The sequence below is a fragment of the Stegostoma tigrinum genome, chromosome 8 (assembly GCF_030684315.1).
Source record: "Stegostoma tigrinum isolate sSteTig4 chromosome 8, sSteTig4.hap1, whole genome shotgun sequence".
NCBI classification, from domain to species: Eukaryota; Metazoa; Chordata; class Chondrichthyes; order Orectolobiformes; family Stegostomatidae; genus Stegostoma; species Stegostoma tigrinum.
The window spans coordinates 97,785,832-97,805,700 of record NC_081361.1 but is presented as its reverse complement, the minus strand read 5'-3'; the positions used below and the strand labels follow the sequence as shown (position 1 = coordinate 97,805,700).

At 41.6% G+C, this 19,869-nt stretch overlaps 1 protein-coding gene across 3 annotated transcripts in view; it reads right to left on the bottom strand.

Annotated features, from left to right (window-relative positions):
• Positions 1 to 19,869, bottom strand: part of prkacba (protein kinase, cAMP-dependent, catalytic, beta a) — a 155,787-nt gene that overhangs the window by 35,353 nt on the left and 100,565 nt on the right. For all 3 annotated transcript variants that reach the window (XM_048539149.2, XM_048539147.2, XM_048539146.2), the window contains exons 2-3: positions 8,177 to 8,238; positions 280 to 408 (exon numbers count right to left, since the gene is read on the bottom strand). In XM_048539149.2, coding sequence (XP_048395106.1) covers positions 280 to 408; positions 8,177 to 8,238 — 191 coding nt within the window. The remainder of the gene's footprint in view (positions 1 to 279; positions 409 to 8,176; positions 8,239 to 19,869) is intronic.

Sequence of the window (19,869 nt, the reverse complement as noted above, 5' to 3'; positions counted from 1 at the left end):
TATTCTGTGAAAATCAAACCAGTGTGCCACGCAGCAAATCTTTACAAGCAGTGGATTCAGAAATGAAAGGTGAAAGGTACTACTCAGTACAGTGAAAAGCATAGCTTAGTTATCATACTGTCCCCAAAATTGGTACAGAGACCTAGTATCCCCCCCTCACTTTCATCAAAACGTGTTTTGGCATGAAGACGTTCAGAGCGAACAAGTGGTAGTTACAGAAACAAGTTTTAATCTACATTTGTGCCCCATCTGTTATATAATATTGGGCAGCGTACTTACTTTCTGTTTATCCAGTATCTTCATAGCATAGTACTGTTCTGAACCTTTATGTTTCACCAACATCACTCTTCCAAAAGAACCTGTTCCAAGTGTTTTTTGCCTTTCAAAATCATCTAGGCCTGCAGTGTTCTGAAAGATACAGAGAAACAATGAGTCTTGCTTTCAGTGTTGTTCACTGCTACTTCATGCTGTAATCGCTCTTCAGTATCCACAGAGTCCAGTTTAGGTCTTCTGTAGATTTTACAAGGTGACCCCTTCTTTGACCGAGCAGAGGAACATTGGGAATGGAGAGGTAGAGAAAGCAAAAAAAAAACACATTCCCTCAAAACCAAAGCAAAATACTTGCATCCAGAGGTTTTCTTCCTCAATTTTCATTCCAAGTCCCTCTTCCTCACTAGAATACAATTCTCACGGTGCATGATCATTTGTTTTAACTTTAACAAGCATGTTACTCACTAGCAAAGGTATTCAGTGGCATTTTATTTAATTGTACAAGACTGGATCTGATCCAATGTCTGCCTGGTGTTCATGCTTAGGAGTGGGAACTTCATTTATGTTCCGCCAGCAAATCTTATTTTCTATTTCTTCATGGGATAAGGACATTGTTTGCTACATCTGCATTTACTGCCCATCCCTAAATGTCCAGAGGGTAGTTGAGAGTCAACCACATTGCTGTCGGTCTGCAGTCAGATGTAGGCCAGCTCAAATAAGGATTGCAGCAATTTCCTTCCCTAAGAGACGTTAATGAACCAGATGGGTTTTTCTAACAATCGGCAATGGTCATCATTAGACTCTTAATACCAGATTTTTTTTATGAATTCAAACTCCATCATCTGCCGTGGCAGGAGTTGAACCCTAGTCCCCAGAACAATCATTTCTGAGGAAGGGTCACTGGACCTGAAACATTAACTCTTTTCCCTCCACAGATGCTGCCAGACCTGCTGAGCTTTTCCAGCAACTTTGTTTTTGTTTCCTCAGAACATTACCTGGGCATCTAGATCATCAGTCCAGTGATAACACTAGTCCTTTGCCTTCTGTTGCTGCAACTTGAACTTAAGTGGCTTATTGTAGGGTAATCAAGACGAGTCTTGCACAGCATCCAAAATGTTTTTAAGATATATTCAAAACATTCTAACAGCAATGTCATCATTGAAAGGAATAATTTCTCCTCCATAACTTAAACATTTGGAGACCAGTTTTAGCACCTTCATAATCATCTATGCTACCGCATATTGCATCAATCTATACCAAAATTAAATTGTCTCTTTACCAATCTTTGCCTTTGCTATATGCTTCTCCGATCTCGATATGTATCTGCGTGTGCTAGCACTGAAGGTGTCTAATGGGATAGAGAAATGTCAAACACACTTTCCTCTACATCCAGCAAGTAGATGAACAGTGTACAAATTACGAGCAGGAGTAGGCTTTTTGGGTCCTCAAGACTGCTCCACCATTTGATAACATCACAGCTCATCTGAATATGCTGGCAACTGTGCTTTCCTGACAACCCCGGTATCTTGTTCGTCAAGAATTTATCTACCTCTGTCATAAAAATTTCCAATGACGAGCCTCTTGCCAGCTTACTGCCTGAGAGAGATCTTAAGTTATCTATCATGTAATTCTATGCTGTAGATTCCAGTTCTAAAAAGGTACTTCAGCATATTCTCCTGGATTTACATTTCGTTAAGCAGCCGTGATGCCCAAATTTAACACACAACTTTCAGAGGCAAAGCAGGGGTTTTCACACGTTCATTCGTCTGTAGGAATCACACCAACCTGCCATTAAACCAGCTTGCTCTCATGCTAATATTTCTGTCCTGAGCCTGCTGCAATGTTCCAATTAAGCACAATGCAAGTTTGAGAAACAGCTCATTTTCCACTTAATACAATAAAATGTGAGGCTGGATGAACACAGCAGGCCAAGCAGCATCTCAGGAGCACAAAAGCTGACGTTTCGGGCCTAGACCCTTCATCAGAGAGGGCGATGGGGTGAGGGTTCTGGAATAAATAGGGAGAGAGGGGGAGGCGGACCGCAGATGGAGAGAAAAGAAGATAAGGTGGAGAAGAGAGTATAGGTGGGGAGGTAGGGAGGGGATAGGTCAGTCCAGGGAAGACGGACAGATCAAGGAGGTGGGATGAGGTTAGTAGGAAGGAGATGGAGGTGCGGCTTGGGGTGGGAGGAAGGGATGGGTGAGAGGAAGAACAGGTTAGGGAGGCAGAGACTGGTTGGACTGGTTTTGGGATGCAGTGGGTGGAGGGGAAGAGCTGGGCTGGTTTTGGGATGCGGTGGGGGAAGGGGAGACTTTCCACTTAGATATGTACAGCCTCTAGATTTCAACAATGAATTCAATAACTTCAGAAACTTTTTAAATGCTCTCCATTTTTCTTAAGTTCTCTCCACACCTCCCCCCTGCAATTCCCACGTTGCGTCTTGCTTATGTCTTACTTTGCACTTAGCAGCAAGGATCGATTCTCTCCCTTTTGCCCTCTGTGTATTTATTTTTGTTTTTTCCTCCACGAACATCTCCTTTGTTTTTTGCATTGGGTCTCTAAACCGACTGCCTTTTTGTTCCTCCTCTACCTCTTGTCAGAAATACAAAAACATTTTCCAACACCTTACAGTTCGAAAGTCATACCAGACTCAAAATATTTAACTGTTTCTCTCGCCACAGATACTGTCAGGCTAACTGAGTTTCTCTAACATTCTGTGCTTCTTTCAGATTTCCAGGATCTGCAGAATTTATTTCACATTATCAAGTTGAATTTAAACAGAAGAATCCAAAAAAAAAGTTTCATTTACTTTGCTCAGTTCACCATTTGATGATAGAACATAGAACATAGAACAGTACAGCACAGAACAGGCCCTTCAGCCCACGATGTTGTGCCGACCATTGATCCTCATTTATGCACCCTCAAATTTCTGTGATCATATGCGTGTCCAGCAGTCTCTTAAATGTCCCCAATGACCTTGCTTCCACAACTGCTGCTGGCAACGCATTCCATGCTCTCACAACTCTCTGTGTAAAGAACCCGCCTCTGACATCCCCTCTATACTTTCCTCCAACCAGCTTAAAACTATGACCCCTCATGTTAGCCTTTTCTGCCCTGGGAAATAGTCTCTGGCTATCAACTCTATCTATGCCTCTCACTATCTTGTATACCTCAATTAGGTCCCCTCTCCACCTCCTTTTCTCCAATGAAAAAAGTCCGAACTCAGTCAACCTCTCTTCATAAGATAAGCCCTCCAGTCCAGGCAGCATCCTGGTAAACCTCCTCTGAACCCTCTCCAAAGCATCCACATCTTTCCTATAATAGGGCGCCCAGAACTGGACGCAGTATTCCAAGTGCGGTCTAACCAAAGTTTTATAGAGCTGCAACAAGATCTCACCACTCTTAAACTCAATCCCCCTGCTAATGAAAGCCAAAACACCACATGCTTTCTTAACAACCCTGTCCACTTGGGTGGCCATTTTAAGGGATCTATGTATCTGCACACCAAGATCCCTCTGTTCCTCCACACTGCCAAGAATCCTATCCTTAATCCTGTACTCTGCTTTCAAATTCGACCTTCCAAAATGCATCACCTCGCATTTATCCAGGTTGAACTCCATCTGCCACCTCTCAGCCCATCTCTGCATCCTGTCAATGTCCCACTGCAGTCTACAACAGCCCTCTATACTGTCAACGACACCTCCGACCTTCGTGTCGTCTGCAAACTTGCTGACCCATCCTTCAATCCCCTCATCCAAGTCATTAATAAAAATTACAAACAGTAGAGGCCCAAGGACAGAGCCCTGTGGAACACCACTCACCACTGACTTCCAGGCAGAATATTTTCCTACTACTACCACTCAGTGTCTTCTGTTGGCCAGCCAATTCTGTATCCAGACAGCTAAGTTCCCCTGTATCCCATTCCTCCTGACCTTCTGAATGAGCCTACCACGGGGAACCTTATCAAATGCCTTGAAGTCCATATACTCCACATCCACAGCTCGATCCTCATCAACTTTTCTAGTCACATCCTCAAAGAACTTGATAAGGTTTGTGAGGCATGACCTGCCCCTCACAAAGCCGTGTTGACTGCATTTAATCAAGCCATGCTCTTCCAGATGGTCATAAATCATATCCCTCAGAATCCTTTCTAACACCTTGCAGACGACAGGCATGAGACTTACTGGTCTGTAATTGCCAGGGATTTCCCTATTTCCTTTCCTGAAGAGAGGGATTACATTTGCCTCTCTCCAGTCCTCAGGTACGACTCCAGTGGAGAGCGAGGATGCAAAGATCTTCGCAAGTGGCGAAGCAATTGCATTTCTCGTTTCCCAAAGCAGCCGAGGACAAATCTGGTCTGGGCCTGGCGACTTGTCAATCTTAATGTTTGACAAAATTTTCAGCACATCAGCTTCCTCTATCTCTATCCATTCCAGCATGCACACCTGCTCTACAAAGGTTGCAATCACTACAAAGTTCGTTTCTTTCGTAAAGACAGTAGCAAAAAACTCATTTAGGGCTTCCCCTACCTCCTCAGACTCCACACACAAGTTCCCTATGCTATCCCTGATCGGCCCTACTCTTTCTTTGACCATTCTCTTATTCCTCAAGTGTAAAATGCCTTTGTGTTCTCCCTAATCCGTTCTGCCAAGCCTTTCTCGTGCCCCCTCCTGGCTCTCCTCAGACCATTTTTGAGCTCCTTCCTCACCTGCCTGTAATCCTCTAGAGCTGAGCTTGACCCTAACTTCCTCCACCTTATGTAAGCTACCTTCTTCCTTTTCACAAGAAGCTCCACCGCTCTCATCATCCAAAGGTTCCTTTATCTTACCCCTTCACCGCTCTCATCATCCAAAGGTTCCTTTATCTTACCCCTTCTTGCCTGTCTCAGAGGGACATATTTATTCATCACTCGCAACAACTGTTTCCTTAAACAGTCTCCACATGGCTATAGTGCCTTTGCCATGGAACAATTGCTCCCAGTCCATGCTTCCTAACTCATGTCTAATCGCATCATAGTTTCCTCTTCCCCAATTAAATATCCTCCCATTTTGCCTAATCCTCTCTTTCTCCATAGCTATGTAGAATGTGAGGCAGTTATGGTCACTATCACCAAAACGCTCTCCCACCACAAGATCTGATACCTGCCCCGGCTCGTTTCCGAGCACCAAATCTAGAATGGCCTCTCCCCTCGTCGGCCTGTCAACGTACTGAGTTAGGAAACCCTCCTGAACACACCTTACAAAAACAACTCCATTCAAATCTTTTGCTCGAAGGAGGTTCCAATCAATATTGGGAAAGTCAAAGTCACCCATTACAACAACCCTATTATGTCCACACTTTTCCAAAATCTGCCGGCCTATGCTTTCTTCAATCTCCCTGCTGCTATTGGGGGTCCTGTAGTAAACCCCTAACGAGGTGACTCCTCCCTTGCTGTTCCTAATTCCCACCCACACTGACTCAGTAGGCAGATCTTCCTCGACAATGGAAGCTTCTGTAGCTGTGATACCCTCTCTGATTAGTAGTGCTACACCCCCTCCTCTTTTTCCCCCCTCCCTATTCTTTGTAAATGCTCTAAACCCTGGATGTCAGGGTAATTTATACAAAATGATATACATAGATCCAACTCAAGAAAGTCAGAGTTACAAATGTAGTTTGGACACAGGTGCTTTAGAATAACTGTAAACAGCAGTCCTGCACTGTATCCAAATCGTTCCAAGGTGATACTCAACATAAAAATAAATTAATAGCTCAATCAGAAAGTTATGAAAATAGTACTTCGAGCTCACTGAATCAGTCACCTTTGCAAAATCGATGTTACCAACTGGTCATTCAAAAGTAAGGAGCACAACAAAGACAGCAGTTCTGTAGAAGGTTACTAGTGCAAAACAGTAACTCTGTTTTCTACCTACAGACAACATCAGACCTACTGAATTTTTCCAAGCACTTCTGCTTTCATTTTACAACAGAAAAGGCAAGAGAGAGTGTAATTTTCAGAGGGCTGGAATACAACAGCAGAAATGTAACGCTGAGGTCATGCAAGGTTCTGGTCAGACCACATTTGGAAGTGGTTTCGGACTTGTATCTAAGGAAGGGGGTGCTGGCATTAGACAGTGTCCAGAGGAGGTTTACAAGAAAGATCCAAGGAATGAATGGCATGTGATATGAGAAGGAGGAGTTGAAAACTCTGGGTCTGTACTTGGTGGAGTTTAAAAGGATGAGGCAGGGGGATTTGATTAAAACTTACAGAATACTGAGAGGATAGCGTGGACATGGAGAAGACGTTTCCATTAGTAGGACTGAATAGGACCTAAAAGCACAACCTCAGAGTGAAGGGACAACCTTTTAGAATGGAAAGGAGGAGGAATTTCTTTAGCCAGAAACTGGTGAATCCGTGGAGACCAAGTCATTGAGTGAATTTAAGATAGAGATAGATAGGATCTTGATTGGTCAGGGGATCAAGGATTACAACGAGAAGGCAGGAGAATAGTGGCTCATGTGTTACTCAACCCATCGAAAGGTGGAGCAGTCTCAATTGGGTCAAATGGCCTAATTTTGTTTCTACAGTTTCTGACCTAATCTCAGGAATCATCAACAAAATTGATGTACAAGTGCTACTACAAAGTACCGATTACAAAAGTTCAATGATAGACACTTTGTCCACTGGTTCTTCAGATGATACATATTGAATTGATGATACTAAATCGACGTCTAATTTCAATGCCATTTAACTTTGGGAAAAAAAAATCACAGTAGGAATAGCCTGCAAAGGCACTAACAAGCTCACAGAAGATTCCAGAAATTCTAAAATCCTCAGCTACCACTGATCCAAGTCAATTTTGCTGATTATTGATTGAATAGCACCAATTTGGTTGTTCAGAGCACTATTTTGGATTGGAGTAGGGAAAACATCAGGTGCCTGCTCCTAATTGCTGTTAATTTCCTCTGAAGGTTGAGGTACATGTGACTAAATTCATAAGATATAGCAGAAGTAGGCTACTGGCCCATTGAAACTGCTCCACATTCAGGAAGACACTGATTACCAGAAGAACTTGGCATGGTTTTATTAATTTCTCTTGGGTGTTTTGTCTGAACATACGTGAAAAATAGCTGTGTCAACAATGTAGCTGGGCAACAATTTGTACCACAGGCCTGCAAGTGTCATCAGGTGTAAAAAAGGAGGAAAAGTTGGGCGAAAAGCTTACACAGTAGAAAATTAAGAGAAATTACAACTTAACATTTGGAGCTGTTGCTTGAAAAACCCAATTAGCAGTGAGCAAAGATGAGGAAATGCTTTGCTAAATCAACTTGTACGGCACCTAACGTAGAACTTAACCACAGCCAGAGTTCTTATCCTGTTATTATTGCTACTCAAAAGTTCAAAAGAAAAAAAATGCAAAAAACTGACCTTGATATTTAATACCAAATCTATAGTATTAAATTTTAGTGGATAACCCAAGATATGTTCTAATGGTAAACTCCTGTTTGGGTATTTAACTAATAGTTCCCATTTCTTTTAAGTGTTCTACTCAAGTTAAGAATGCACCCAACATTTAAGTTCAGGATTTAAATGTTTGGTGTGGGCATCAATCACTTGCAGTACCATAAGCAATTAAAGTAAAATTCCTTTGACAGCATTACTCTGCACAGTCTCAACTATTTTCTATTCTCTATCTGGTGAAGAAGTCTGCTTAATACATAGCAAAGGCCATAGATTATAGGCCTGATACTGCCCAAAACTTACTTCATGTGATTTGTTTAGAGATGGATTTAGTCTATACACTGAAACCCCCAATTCTCTCAGTTCCCTCCCCTCTGATTTCATCATACAAAGTGGTCTTCAAGTCTTTTCTCCACAATATTATTCTTCTACAGCAATGACACTGAAGCATAACAATCTAACACATACCTGTGGTGGACTTTCCCATTTTCTCAAGAAATCTTCTTTGGCTTTGGCTAAGAACTCTTTCACTATAAAACAAAGATAGATTTGTGGTTAAAATAATAAAGGAGACGTTAGAAGCATAGCTTATGAAAACGACAATTATAGTATCAAGGGTATAAGTAGTTATCACAGCAAAAATAAATATTTAAAATCAAACCTACTTAAAAGATCACCAGACATGTAAAACTACTTATACACAAGATATCAAACTATATTTTTTAACATTTCTTCTGCACACATTTTAAGCTTCTCAGTTGAGTATTTTATTCAGAACTTGTAGCGAGTGCTACCAGTTTGCAACACACAACGTTTTTTTAAAAAAAAACCCAAAGCAGCAGCTAGGCAAGCAAGTTTTAATGTTAACAGCTATCCAGCAATGAATTGGAATGCACAATGACCACAAGCAAAGACACACAACAGCTATGAAACAAAGCAAAACAAAGCTGCTCAGAGTCACAGAAGGTTGAATTTTTGACTTCTGTAAAGACAATTTTTGTAGGGTCAGTCTGACTTTCTTCTGATCTGTTGGAAATTTAAGATCTCAAATCATCATTGAAAAATGATCTGTGTTTATTTTGGTCAAGTACTATTATGGTTGCTGCACAGATCCTCTGAAAGTAGTTTTAGAGATAGTAGGAACTGCAGATGCTGAAGAATCTGAGATAACAAGGTGTAGAGCTGGATGAACACAGCAGGCCAAGCAGCATCACAGGAGCAAGAAGGCTGACGTTTCAGGCCTAGAAATGTCAGCCCTCCTGCTCCTCTGATGCTGCTTGGCCTGCTGTGTTCATCCAGCTCTACAACCTGTTTCCTCTGAAAGTAGATGACTTGTATAACAATGCCAATGTATGTTCAGCAAGAAATATAAATCAAGGCTTTTTTTAATTTTATATTTACATTTCAAATATCAGACATTTACATGCATGTATGATATTTCTTGGTTTTCTCCAATCTATTTGGGACCATTTTCAAATTAAAATGCAGATAAAATCTCTGCCACATAAATGAAAAAATACAATTTATTTTGTGTTTGTCAACAACATTGTTAGATTTTCATTTAATTCTAATTATTATTTTTGTTAAGGCACTTAATTTTAATGTTTTTGAAAAATTGACTTTCTGTGACTTTGGGCTTCTTACGAAATAACGCGCATACCAAAGGTCTCTACAGTTCATCAAAGGTTTTCAGGACAATTCACCCCAAGTAACCAAAGGGATGAGATGATGAGAAGAAAAGGAGAGAAAAAAGTTCATGAATTTAACCACAGTAGAAAGGATGAATTACAAATACAACACACAGTACATTTCACACTACCAAAATTAAGACCATCATTTAAACATTTTCTACACTTAAGTTAGTAAATCACCCATACCCAACAAGGCAGTGGAAAAAGTGAGAATTGGGGACTGAAGTTTAACTTCTATAACTACTGCAGAGCCAGTCAATTCCTGGAGGTCGTAATACTAAATCTTAAAGGGAACTTTTAGCTTTGATTGTTTTTTGTTTTTCTGCCCTTAAGTGTTCTCAAGGTAACATTATGAATTTCACCTTAGGTGCAATTTGATGCTATATTTGCATAATGGTTAACTCAATGAACTTATACTTAACGAAAAGTTGTAGTTGCTGCAAAGGGTAAAAGGGGGGATTGAGAAAAGGAGACTTCTGATGTTGGACTAAGTATCTGATCATGAACGAACAAATTTCATCCTAAAATTTTTTCTTGTGACTGTCAGGCATGTAACAACAAACTCTCACAATCTCAAATCTGACTACATTGGAATAATTGGAGGGGTTAGAGACATTTGTCCAATGGCCAGGTCAAATGGTATACAAGACGTCTGGGTATCAAGTTTTCAGCCTTTCGTTCTGACCTACTACCCAATTCTTGAGAATCCACCTAATGGAGATGGCTCTACAGCGTTAATTCCCAGAACAATTTTTCCACCCCTGCACTAAACAAGTTACGAATGGACCGTCAGAAAAATAACACCCGCACAAATAAACACAAAGTAAGGTACTTTTACAACACCAAACACATGACTTTCGCAGGGTACTTCAGGGCAGATTTGCAGAAGCAGATTAATAATATACTTTAATTCACAACAGTACAACAAATTTGAAATAGTTGTGTTGCATTTTCTATTTTCACATGCTGATCATGACAAAAGCGTGTAGGTGCAGGCATTTATTTTAATCATCAAGCATAAATCTGCACACATGTCCAAAGCAGGTTCCTTTTCATTCCATGAACTCTCTCGCTCCAAACAAAATGTCGCTCAACGCATTGAATTGAGTCACGTTTAATCAGACATTAACAAGGAGAAAGATTCAAATTTTCTATTTCATTAAAACTTTGATAATTGTTTTTGTAAAGACAGATATAGATGTAAAAGGTTGGAAGTGCCAACAATAAAAATCAGATTTTAAAGATTATGAAATTAGGCAACAAGAGAGTATATCAGCTGAAATAAAAAAGTGTGTATCTTTATGCATTTGAACATTTCAAATAAAATACCAAATGCTTAAAAAATTAGATTAGAAGTGCATGCAGTTTAGGTCTGTTTTGTTCTGAAAAACAGATCATGGGATATAGGCATTTTTTGTTGCCCATCTTTAAACGCCAACAGTAGGTAAGAGTTAGCACATTTCTGTGGATCTGGAGTCACATGCAGGCCTGACCAAGTAAGGATTAATATCATTTAGGAAAAACAGTGAACCAGATGGTGCTTTTCAATGACAAGCTTACTAAGTCGAACTTTCCATACCAGAATTCCCATATCGATAATTCAATTCTAACAGTTCAATAATTTCAAGGTCACGATCTTACTGCAATAAAGTGAAAGCAATATTTGCTGAACACTTCAGTGGACAATTTATCCTCTGAATTCCAGACTCTACCATTAAACTTTTAAGATAACTGACAATTCTGTTCCATAGTAATGTTTATTCTGTTCTTGAAGTGAAGCTTTATTTTCTTATTCTCCTGGAACCAAGACAAAGGTATTTTTCCCCTCTCAGTGGATTGGTTCCTTTCTCCTCACCTAACTAGCTAGTTCTATCTCAGCCTGATTTTCACAGTGAGGGTTACCATGGAGTATCCTCTAAACCACACAGGCCAGGGCCTGTTTGATACCTCATTCATGCACAACTAACTGATCTCAGTCAGGGGCTCTTATGGTGCAGTGATAGTACCTCTAAGCCATGAGTTCAAATCTATCCTAGGCTGTGGGGGGAGATATGTTGATTCAAAACATCTATATATTGGCGTCTCGCAGCATAGTGACAGTGATTCTACCTCTGAGCCAGGAGATACCAGCTGCTCCAGAAGTGTGGCATGGTCTGTCTGAATTGAATGATTAAAAATATCTATAAAGTGGGTTAATACAATAGTGTAAGTCTGGAACTCTGAAAACAGGAAAAACAAACTGCAGATTGCCTCGTTGACCTATCTGTCTCCTCTACACCTATCTTCTCCTTTATCCATCTTCTATCCACCTCCCCCTCTCTCCCTATTTATTTCAGAATTTCCTTCCCCTCCCCCATTTCTGAAGAAGGGTCTCCACCCAAAACGTCAGCTTTCCTTCTCCTCTGATGCTACTTGGCCTGCTGTCGTCATCCAGCTGTACACGTTGTTATGTCAGATTCTCCAGCATCGGCAATTCCGACTATCTCTGCAGATTGTGTCGCTGCTGATCACTGTCCAGTAAGACACGAGGTTGTGAATGTATGATTATTAAAGTACAGAAAAATCTACTTTGGTTATGCTCTCAGCATTATGTAGCTTCAATCTTGTCGTGAAAGAATGAGAATTTACGTCATTAAAAGTATTCAGCTGGCTATAAGCACACGTATAAAATGAAGAAGCTTTCTGCTTAGTGAGTTTAGCAAAGCTGTCTTTAGCATCAAATGACAAAATTCTGTACATAACTACAGGAAAGTTGATGAGCATTAACCAGAGGCCAAAACATTCACACCAGATTAGGTGAATATGTTGAATCTTTCACTATATCTTTCATATGTGCATTCCAAACATCTTTAAAATGTTCTCAGAAAACAAGTAACTCAATTATCAGCAGGACTCCAGTGAAACAGTGATGGAAATGTCATATTTTGTTTTATGTCTACTTGAACTGCTAAGGTCATCCAACAATACCGTTACAGATTGCCCTGGTAATGTCCAGTTGTACCAATACAGCTGGTTTTAAGCTCTTTAGCACTAGGTGAAGTGCTACCTGGTAGAGTGCTGTCAGTTATCGTACTCACGGGAGCAACTTGAAACAGTGAATTAAACCAAAATCAGCAGATTACAACAGGACTTCTCCTAACAATAATAGCACATCTATTTGAAAGAAATGAGAATGATGGATATATTAATCTACAAACTTGGTATCAACTTCAAGAACAGAAAATCCTTTTTCAAAGCCTGTCACTATTAAATGAAAAGAGTTACAGTAACATATGACTGCAGATTGCTTGGGTGCAAGGTCGATTTTCACTTTTATTGAGGAAAAGGCTAAAAGAAAAATCTTACTTTGCTATTATAAGAATGTGTGGACAAATGAGCATAGAATCAAGCTTGACTGTGACAGTTCCCATGATCAAACAGCATGTGAACACTTGCTTAGGCACATTTCCAGAGACTCAAGCAGGTTGTGGTAATGGCATTACCAACAAGAGATCATAAAACAATTAATTCCCCATAAACCAGCCATTTCCTGTTAAACAGGTCCTGGCATATCTTGAGCCAAGAGAAGACCAAGACTAACTGAATGTGACATTTTGGGACCAATACCTAAGTTTAAATTAAAAGGAAGATTTCCTGTTCAAGCAGAATTTATTAGATGCAACGCAGATTGGTTGATATAATTATATTGCAGCTAATCTTCAAGAATCAACAGCATAACTAGTTTCAGCCAGGCTGGTCTATACTGCCTAGGTCCAATGCAAATTAAGGCAGAGAAGACTGCTCGATCTAGGTTAGTTAGCCCACATGTACAGCCGAAATCCACATCATCCGACACTTCCGCCATCTACAATCCGACCCCACTACGAAAGACATTTTTCCATCTCCACCCTGGTCTGCCTTCCAGAGTGTCTCTCCGGGACTCCCTTGTCCGCTCCACACACCCCTCCAACACCACCACACCCGGCACTTTCCCCTGCAACCGCAGGAAGTGCTACACTTTTCCCCACGCCACCTCCCTCACCCCTATCCCAGGCCCCAAGATGACTTTCCACATCAAGCAGATGTTCACCTACATATCCACCAATGTGGTATACTGCATCCGCTGTGGCTTCCTCCACATTGGGGAAACCAGGCGGAGGCTTGGAGACCACTTTGCAGAACACCTATGCTCGGTTCGCTATAAACAACTGCACCTCCCAGTCGCGAACCATTTTAACTCCCCCTCCCATTCTTTAGATGACATGTCCATCATGGGCCTCCTGCAGTGCCACAATGATGCCACCCGAAGGTTGCAGGAACAGCAACTCATATTCCGCTTGGGAACCCTGCAGCCCAATGGTATCAATGTGAATCTCACCAGCTTCAAAATCTCCCCTACCCCCACGGCATCCCAAAACCAGCCCAGCTCGTCCCCGCCTGCCTAACCTGTTCTTCCTCTCACCTAACCCTCCTCCCACCTCAAGCCCGTGCCTCCATTTCCTACACACTAACCTTATCCCACCCCCTTGACCTGTCCTTCCTCCCCGGGATTACCTAACCCCTCCCTACGTCCCCACTTGTACTCTCCTCTCCACCTATCTTCTCCTCTATTCATCTTCGGTCTGCCTCCCCCCACCCCACCCCAACAGCCCCCTCCCTATTTATTTCAGAATCCTCTCCCCATCCCCCTTTTCTGATGAAGGGTCTAGACCTGAAACGTCAGCTTTTGTGCTCCTAAGATGCTGCTTGGCCTGTGTTCGTCCAGCTCCACACCTTGCTATCTCGGATTCTCCAGCATCTGCAGTTCCCATTGTCTCTGATCAGAATTTAAAAGAAGTTTGCTCGTAAACAGAAGATTCTGAATTTCAACTGCAGTAGCACTTGCAAATCGGCCTCTCAAATGAAGGTGATGGGAAGGAATACCCCTGTCACTATTTCACTTTACAGGGAAGGGCGCAGGGCCTGAGTGGCACAGTGGTAATGCCCTTATCTCTGAACTACGAGGGTCAAGTTTGAGTTCAACCTGCTTCAGAGGTGTGTCAGAACATCCTTGTATAAAACTGAAGAACTCTACGACAATGGTAAAAAGAATCTCTTGAGTTTCTTATAAAACTTTAACAGGGCACTCAAACTGTACCCAATGTGGTGTCAGGCTTGAGCAATATAAGACAGACTTCACCTAGTCACTTTTTGCATATAGCTCCCTGTAGCAATACAGAAATGGCTGGATAACCTAACCTTAAAAAAGGCTCACATTACTCCATGGTGGTTCTGTATGTAGCAAAGTTAATGAATGGCAGCTTTGTTTCTTATCCATTCATTTGACATGGGAGAGAATTTCTGTTTCCTGAATAATAAAAGGGATGCTACAATTATATTTTGATACTACATTCTGCTCAAATAATCACCAGGCTGTTTATACAGGTTTCTGACTTTATCTCCTCAGATATGGAGACTGCTGGATGATGAAAACTTCTTTATATGCGTCTGTCTAGGAATGTTTCCATTGAGATAGACTTTTAAAACGTCTTTGCATTCAAGGTTGTGATGTTTAATAACACAGGTTCCTATGCTCATCTGAGTGCAAAATACTATCTTTACTAGGTAGGAATCTTCTGTGAACAATATGGTCAAAACCAATTAAGCTGAGCCCTGATGACCATGCTATCAATATCAGGCATGTGGCACATTGTTAGGAACTTTTAACCTACCAATTAATATTGCAGACTGATAAGTAGCACTGGAAGTGAAATGGATTGCAAATTGCTTTGTACTGCCATACCCAGGATGCTATTGCCCATACCAAAAGTCATGCAGAAGTGACTTGAGAATCCAAGTGTGGTAAGCTTCACAATATCACAGAACCATTATGATACAGAAGGGGGCCATTTTGCTCATAGTGATGGCACTAACTCTTTGAAGAGGCATGGTAACTAAGTGCCATTCTCCCTGCCTTTCCCCGTAACTGTTCACATTCCATCTATTCAAGCAATCATCTAATACCCTCAATGCCTTGACTGAACATGCCTCCACCACACTTTCACGTTTCACTTTCCAGATCTGAATCAATTGCTGTGCGAGTTTTCTCATCACATTTACTTCGTTTGCAAATCACTTGTAATTGTCACCCTCGCATTTTTATCCTTTTTCAAACAGGAACAGTTTTGCACTGTCTGCCCTGCCCAGATCTCTCATTTTTGAAAAAGTCTATCACGTTTCCTCTTAGCTTTCTCCTTTCCAAGGAAAACAGTCCCAACTCCTCCAATCTATCTTCAGAACTGAGATTTCTCATCTCTGGTGACATTCCTGTAAACTTTTTCTGATCTCTCCAACAAATGCACACCCTTAAGTGTGGCATCCAGAACTTCAGGTGAGTCTAACTAATGTCTTATACAGGTTCAGGATATCCTCCTACTCGTGTACTTTATACCCCTTGTAATAAGTCATACAATGCCACAAGCTTTGTTAACCAGGGCTTTCACCTGTCCTGCTAGCTGTAATGCTTTATTTCCATTAAATACAGATCTCTCTTCTGCAAATCCCTCACAGGGCAGACAAAATTCCATGTTCTCCATAGCCTCTGGATGAACCTGCCAAATGTTTGGTTCGCTTTCACCAGGCCATACAGATGGGAAATTTCATCATCCAGCCTGGTGCTATTGGACATTTAGTAGAATATCTGAACTGAGGCGTGTACTAATGATTGTAAATGTGATTTTGAAGATTTGTGACCACAGGACAGATAGTACAAGATCCATTTTCTTTTTCAGACTTATTAAAATTAGAAGTTCTCCAAAGCTTAGGAAGAGTGGTTAACAAACCACTGGATGTACTCAGGAATGTGTGCAATAACCATACAGCCATTGTTATTGTGTTTCCTAATAAATTCTGTACATTCTTCACTCCACAGAACTTTTTTTTGCTAACAAAAGCAAAGTCAGTGTAACAATAGTTAATTAACTCAAAACGATTGAAATTTTCGTTTTGTTGAAACAAATTTTTTCAAATTAAGTGGTGAGCTCTCTTTTAGATAGGAAATATGGCTAAAAGTTTAATTTATGATGCCTGGGTACCTCAAGTTTTCATTTGTTAACCTCATCCCCCTCCAAACTGTAAAAAGTAACTCAGCTTCATGTATAACCTAAAAGCCAGGAAATGTAGAAGTCTCTCTTGCAATAGTTTCCAGTTGATTAACTTTTCTTAGCACTAACATTTGTACATAAAGGTGCCTTAAACCTCTATGCTAAAACCTTCAAAGCACGTGAAAAAGCTGACCAGGCTGTAATCAACTGACATCAAAAACCTTCTTTCACAGTCAAATCACATTTTCCATTCCATGCTGCAAAACATTAGCTTTGAATCAATGATAATAAAATGTGAGGCTGGATGAACACAGCAGGCCCAGCAGCATCTCAGGAGCACAAAAGCTTTTGTGCTCCTGAGATGCTGCTGGGCCTGCTGTGTTCATCCAGCCTCACATTTTATTATCTTGGAATCTCCAGCATCTGCAGTTCCCATTAGCTTTGAATCAATGCATGTTGTGAATGAGTTACATGACATGGAGGTGTCAGTGTTGGACTGGAGTGGACAAGGTCTGAAACCATATGACACCAGGTTATAGTGCAACAGGTTTATTGGAAAACATAAGCTTTCGGAGGATTACTCCTCCTTCAGGTGTTAGAGAGAAGTAGCATCAGACACAAAATTTATAAGTAAAACATCAAAGGGTCACACCACTGAGGAGGATGTACTAAACAAACCTAAGGTATCGGATTAAAGAATTAACAGCATAGCAGGTTTTAAATTGATTAATACGTGTATACAATTCCCCAAAATCCTTTCACGTTATTGTCCTGAGTGAACTAAAGGTTTTATCAATGTAAAGAAGAGGTGACATTTTAGGTCAGACAATGAATGTTAGGCATGCGGTCTTGTTTAGAATCTGTTGTGTTTTGGGTTCATGACAGACTGGTTTTATTTATAAAGTAGGAATTCATAAAACGCCACATTGATAAATGTCCCCAAATTGTGTGCTTTTTGAACAAAATAGAATGTATCTAAACAGCAACCTTGTTCAGTATTCTGAACTGCTTACATTATCAATTACAAATGCTAAAATATCAATATTGCAATTGGACATTTTTGTTCTAAACACACATTCAAAGAGCTATGAAAGGAGTTGTAAAACTGGACCTCTTGGGAAATAAGGCAAGGGAAGTGACTAAAGTGTTCGTAGGGGAATATTTGGGACTAGTGATCATAATACGACGAGGTTTAAAATAGTTATGGAAAAGGATAAATCTTCCATAAAAGCTAAAGCATTAATTGGAGTAAGGCAAATTTTAAGGTTATGAAACAAGAACTCTCAAAAGGTGATTGAAGTAGACTGGTCCCAGGTAAAGACATGACTGACAAATAGGAGACCTTCAAAAGTGTGCTGAAAAGCATTATGTTCCTGGTAGAATTAAAGACAAGGCTGGTAAGATTAAGGGACAATGGATGAATAAAGACATTGAAGTTCTAGTCAAGAATAAAAAAATCATATATTAGATACAGACAACCAGGAACAACTGAATCTCGAAGAATATAGAGTGTGCAGAGGCATTAAAGGAGGAAATCAGGAAGGCAAAGGGGGATAAGATAGTGTTGGCAGATAAGGTTAAATATAATCCCAAATAATTCTACAAATATATTAACCACAAGAGAACAACTAGGGACAGAGTAGGACCCCTGCCTTTGTGAACCTCAGGAGATGGGAGAGATAATGAATAAATATTTTGCGTCAGTTTTTACTATAGCGAAAGAAATGGAGGAACTTGGAGCAGTAAATATTGATGTATCAAAAACAGTTCACATTACAGAAGAGGAAGTGCTAGAGGTCTTAGAAAACAAAGGTAGTTAAATCTCCAGGAGCTGATCAAGTGTATCCCAGGACATTGTGGAAAGTTAGGTAGAAAATTGCAGGGCCTTTAGCAGAAATATTTGTATCATCTATAAACACAGGTGGTATACCAGACAATTAGATGGTGGTTAATGTTGAGCCATTGTTTAAGAAAGGTTGTAAGCAGAACCCTGAAAACTATACACTTATGAGTCGCATATCAGCTGTGGGTAAATTGCCAGAGGGGATTCTGCAAGATAGGGTTGAAATGCATTTGGACAGGCAAAGATCAATTAGGGATAGTCAGCAAGATTTTGTACGAACAAAACAATGTCTCTCAAATTCCATCCCCTATTCCCAATTCCTCCGCCTCTGCCGCATCTGCTCCCATGATGAGGCATTCCACTCCCGCACATCCCAGATGTCCAAGTTCTTCAAGGACCGCAACTTCCCCCCCACAGTGGTCGAGAACACCCTTGACCGCGTCGCCCGCATTTCCCGCAACACATCCCTCACACCCCGCCCCCGCCACAACCGCCCAAAGAGGATCCCCCTCATTCTCACACACCACCCTACCAACCTCCGGATACAACGCATCATCCTCCGACACTTCCACCATCTACAATCCGACCCCACCACCCAAGACATTTTTCCATCCCCACCCTTGTCTGCTTTCTGGAGAGACCAATCTCTCCGTGACTCCCTTGTTTGCTCCACACTGCCCTCCAACCCCACCACACCCGGCATCTTCCCCTGCAACTGCAGGAAATGCTACACTTGCCCCCACACCTCCTCCCTCACCCCTATCCCAGGCCCCAAGATGACTTTCCACATTAAGCAGAGGTTCACCTACACATCTGCCAATGTGGTATACTGCATCCACTGTACCCGGTGTGGCTTCCTGTACATTGAGGAAACCAAGCGGAGGCTTGGGGACCACTTTGCAGAACACCTCCACTCGGTTCGCAATAAACAACTGCACCTCCCAGTTGCAAACCATTTCCACTCCCCCTCCCATTCTTTAGATGACATGTCCATCAGGGGCCTCCTGCAGTGCCACAATGATGCCACCCGCAGGTTGCAGGAACAGCAACTCATATTCTGCTTGGGAACCCTGCAGCCCAATGATATCAATGTGGACTTCACCAGCTTCAAAATCTCCCCTTCCCCCACCGCATCCCAAAACCAGCCCAGTTCATCCCCTCCCCCCACCGCATCCCAAAACCAGCCCAGTTCGTCCCCTCCCCCCACTGCATCCCAAAACCAGTCCAGCCTGTCTCTGCCTCCCTAACCTGTTCTTCCTCTCACCCATCCCTTCCTCCCACCCCAAGCCGCACCTCCATCTCCTTCCTACTAACCTCGTCCCACCTCCTTGACCTGTCCGTCTTCCCTGGACTGACCTATCCCCTCCCTACCTCCCCACCCATACTCTCCTCTCCACCTATCTTCTTTCCTCTCCATCTTCGGTCCGCCTCCCCCTCTCTCCCTATTTATTCCAGAACCCTCACCCCATCCCCCTCTCTGATGAAGGGTCTAGGCCCGAAACGTCAGCTTTTGTGCTCCTGAGATGCTGCTGGGCCTGCTGTGTTCATCCAGCCTCACATTTTATT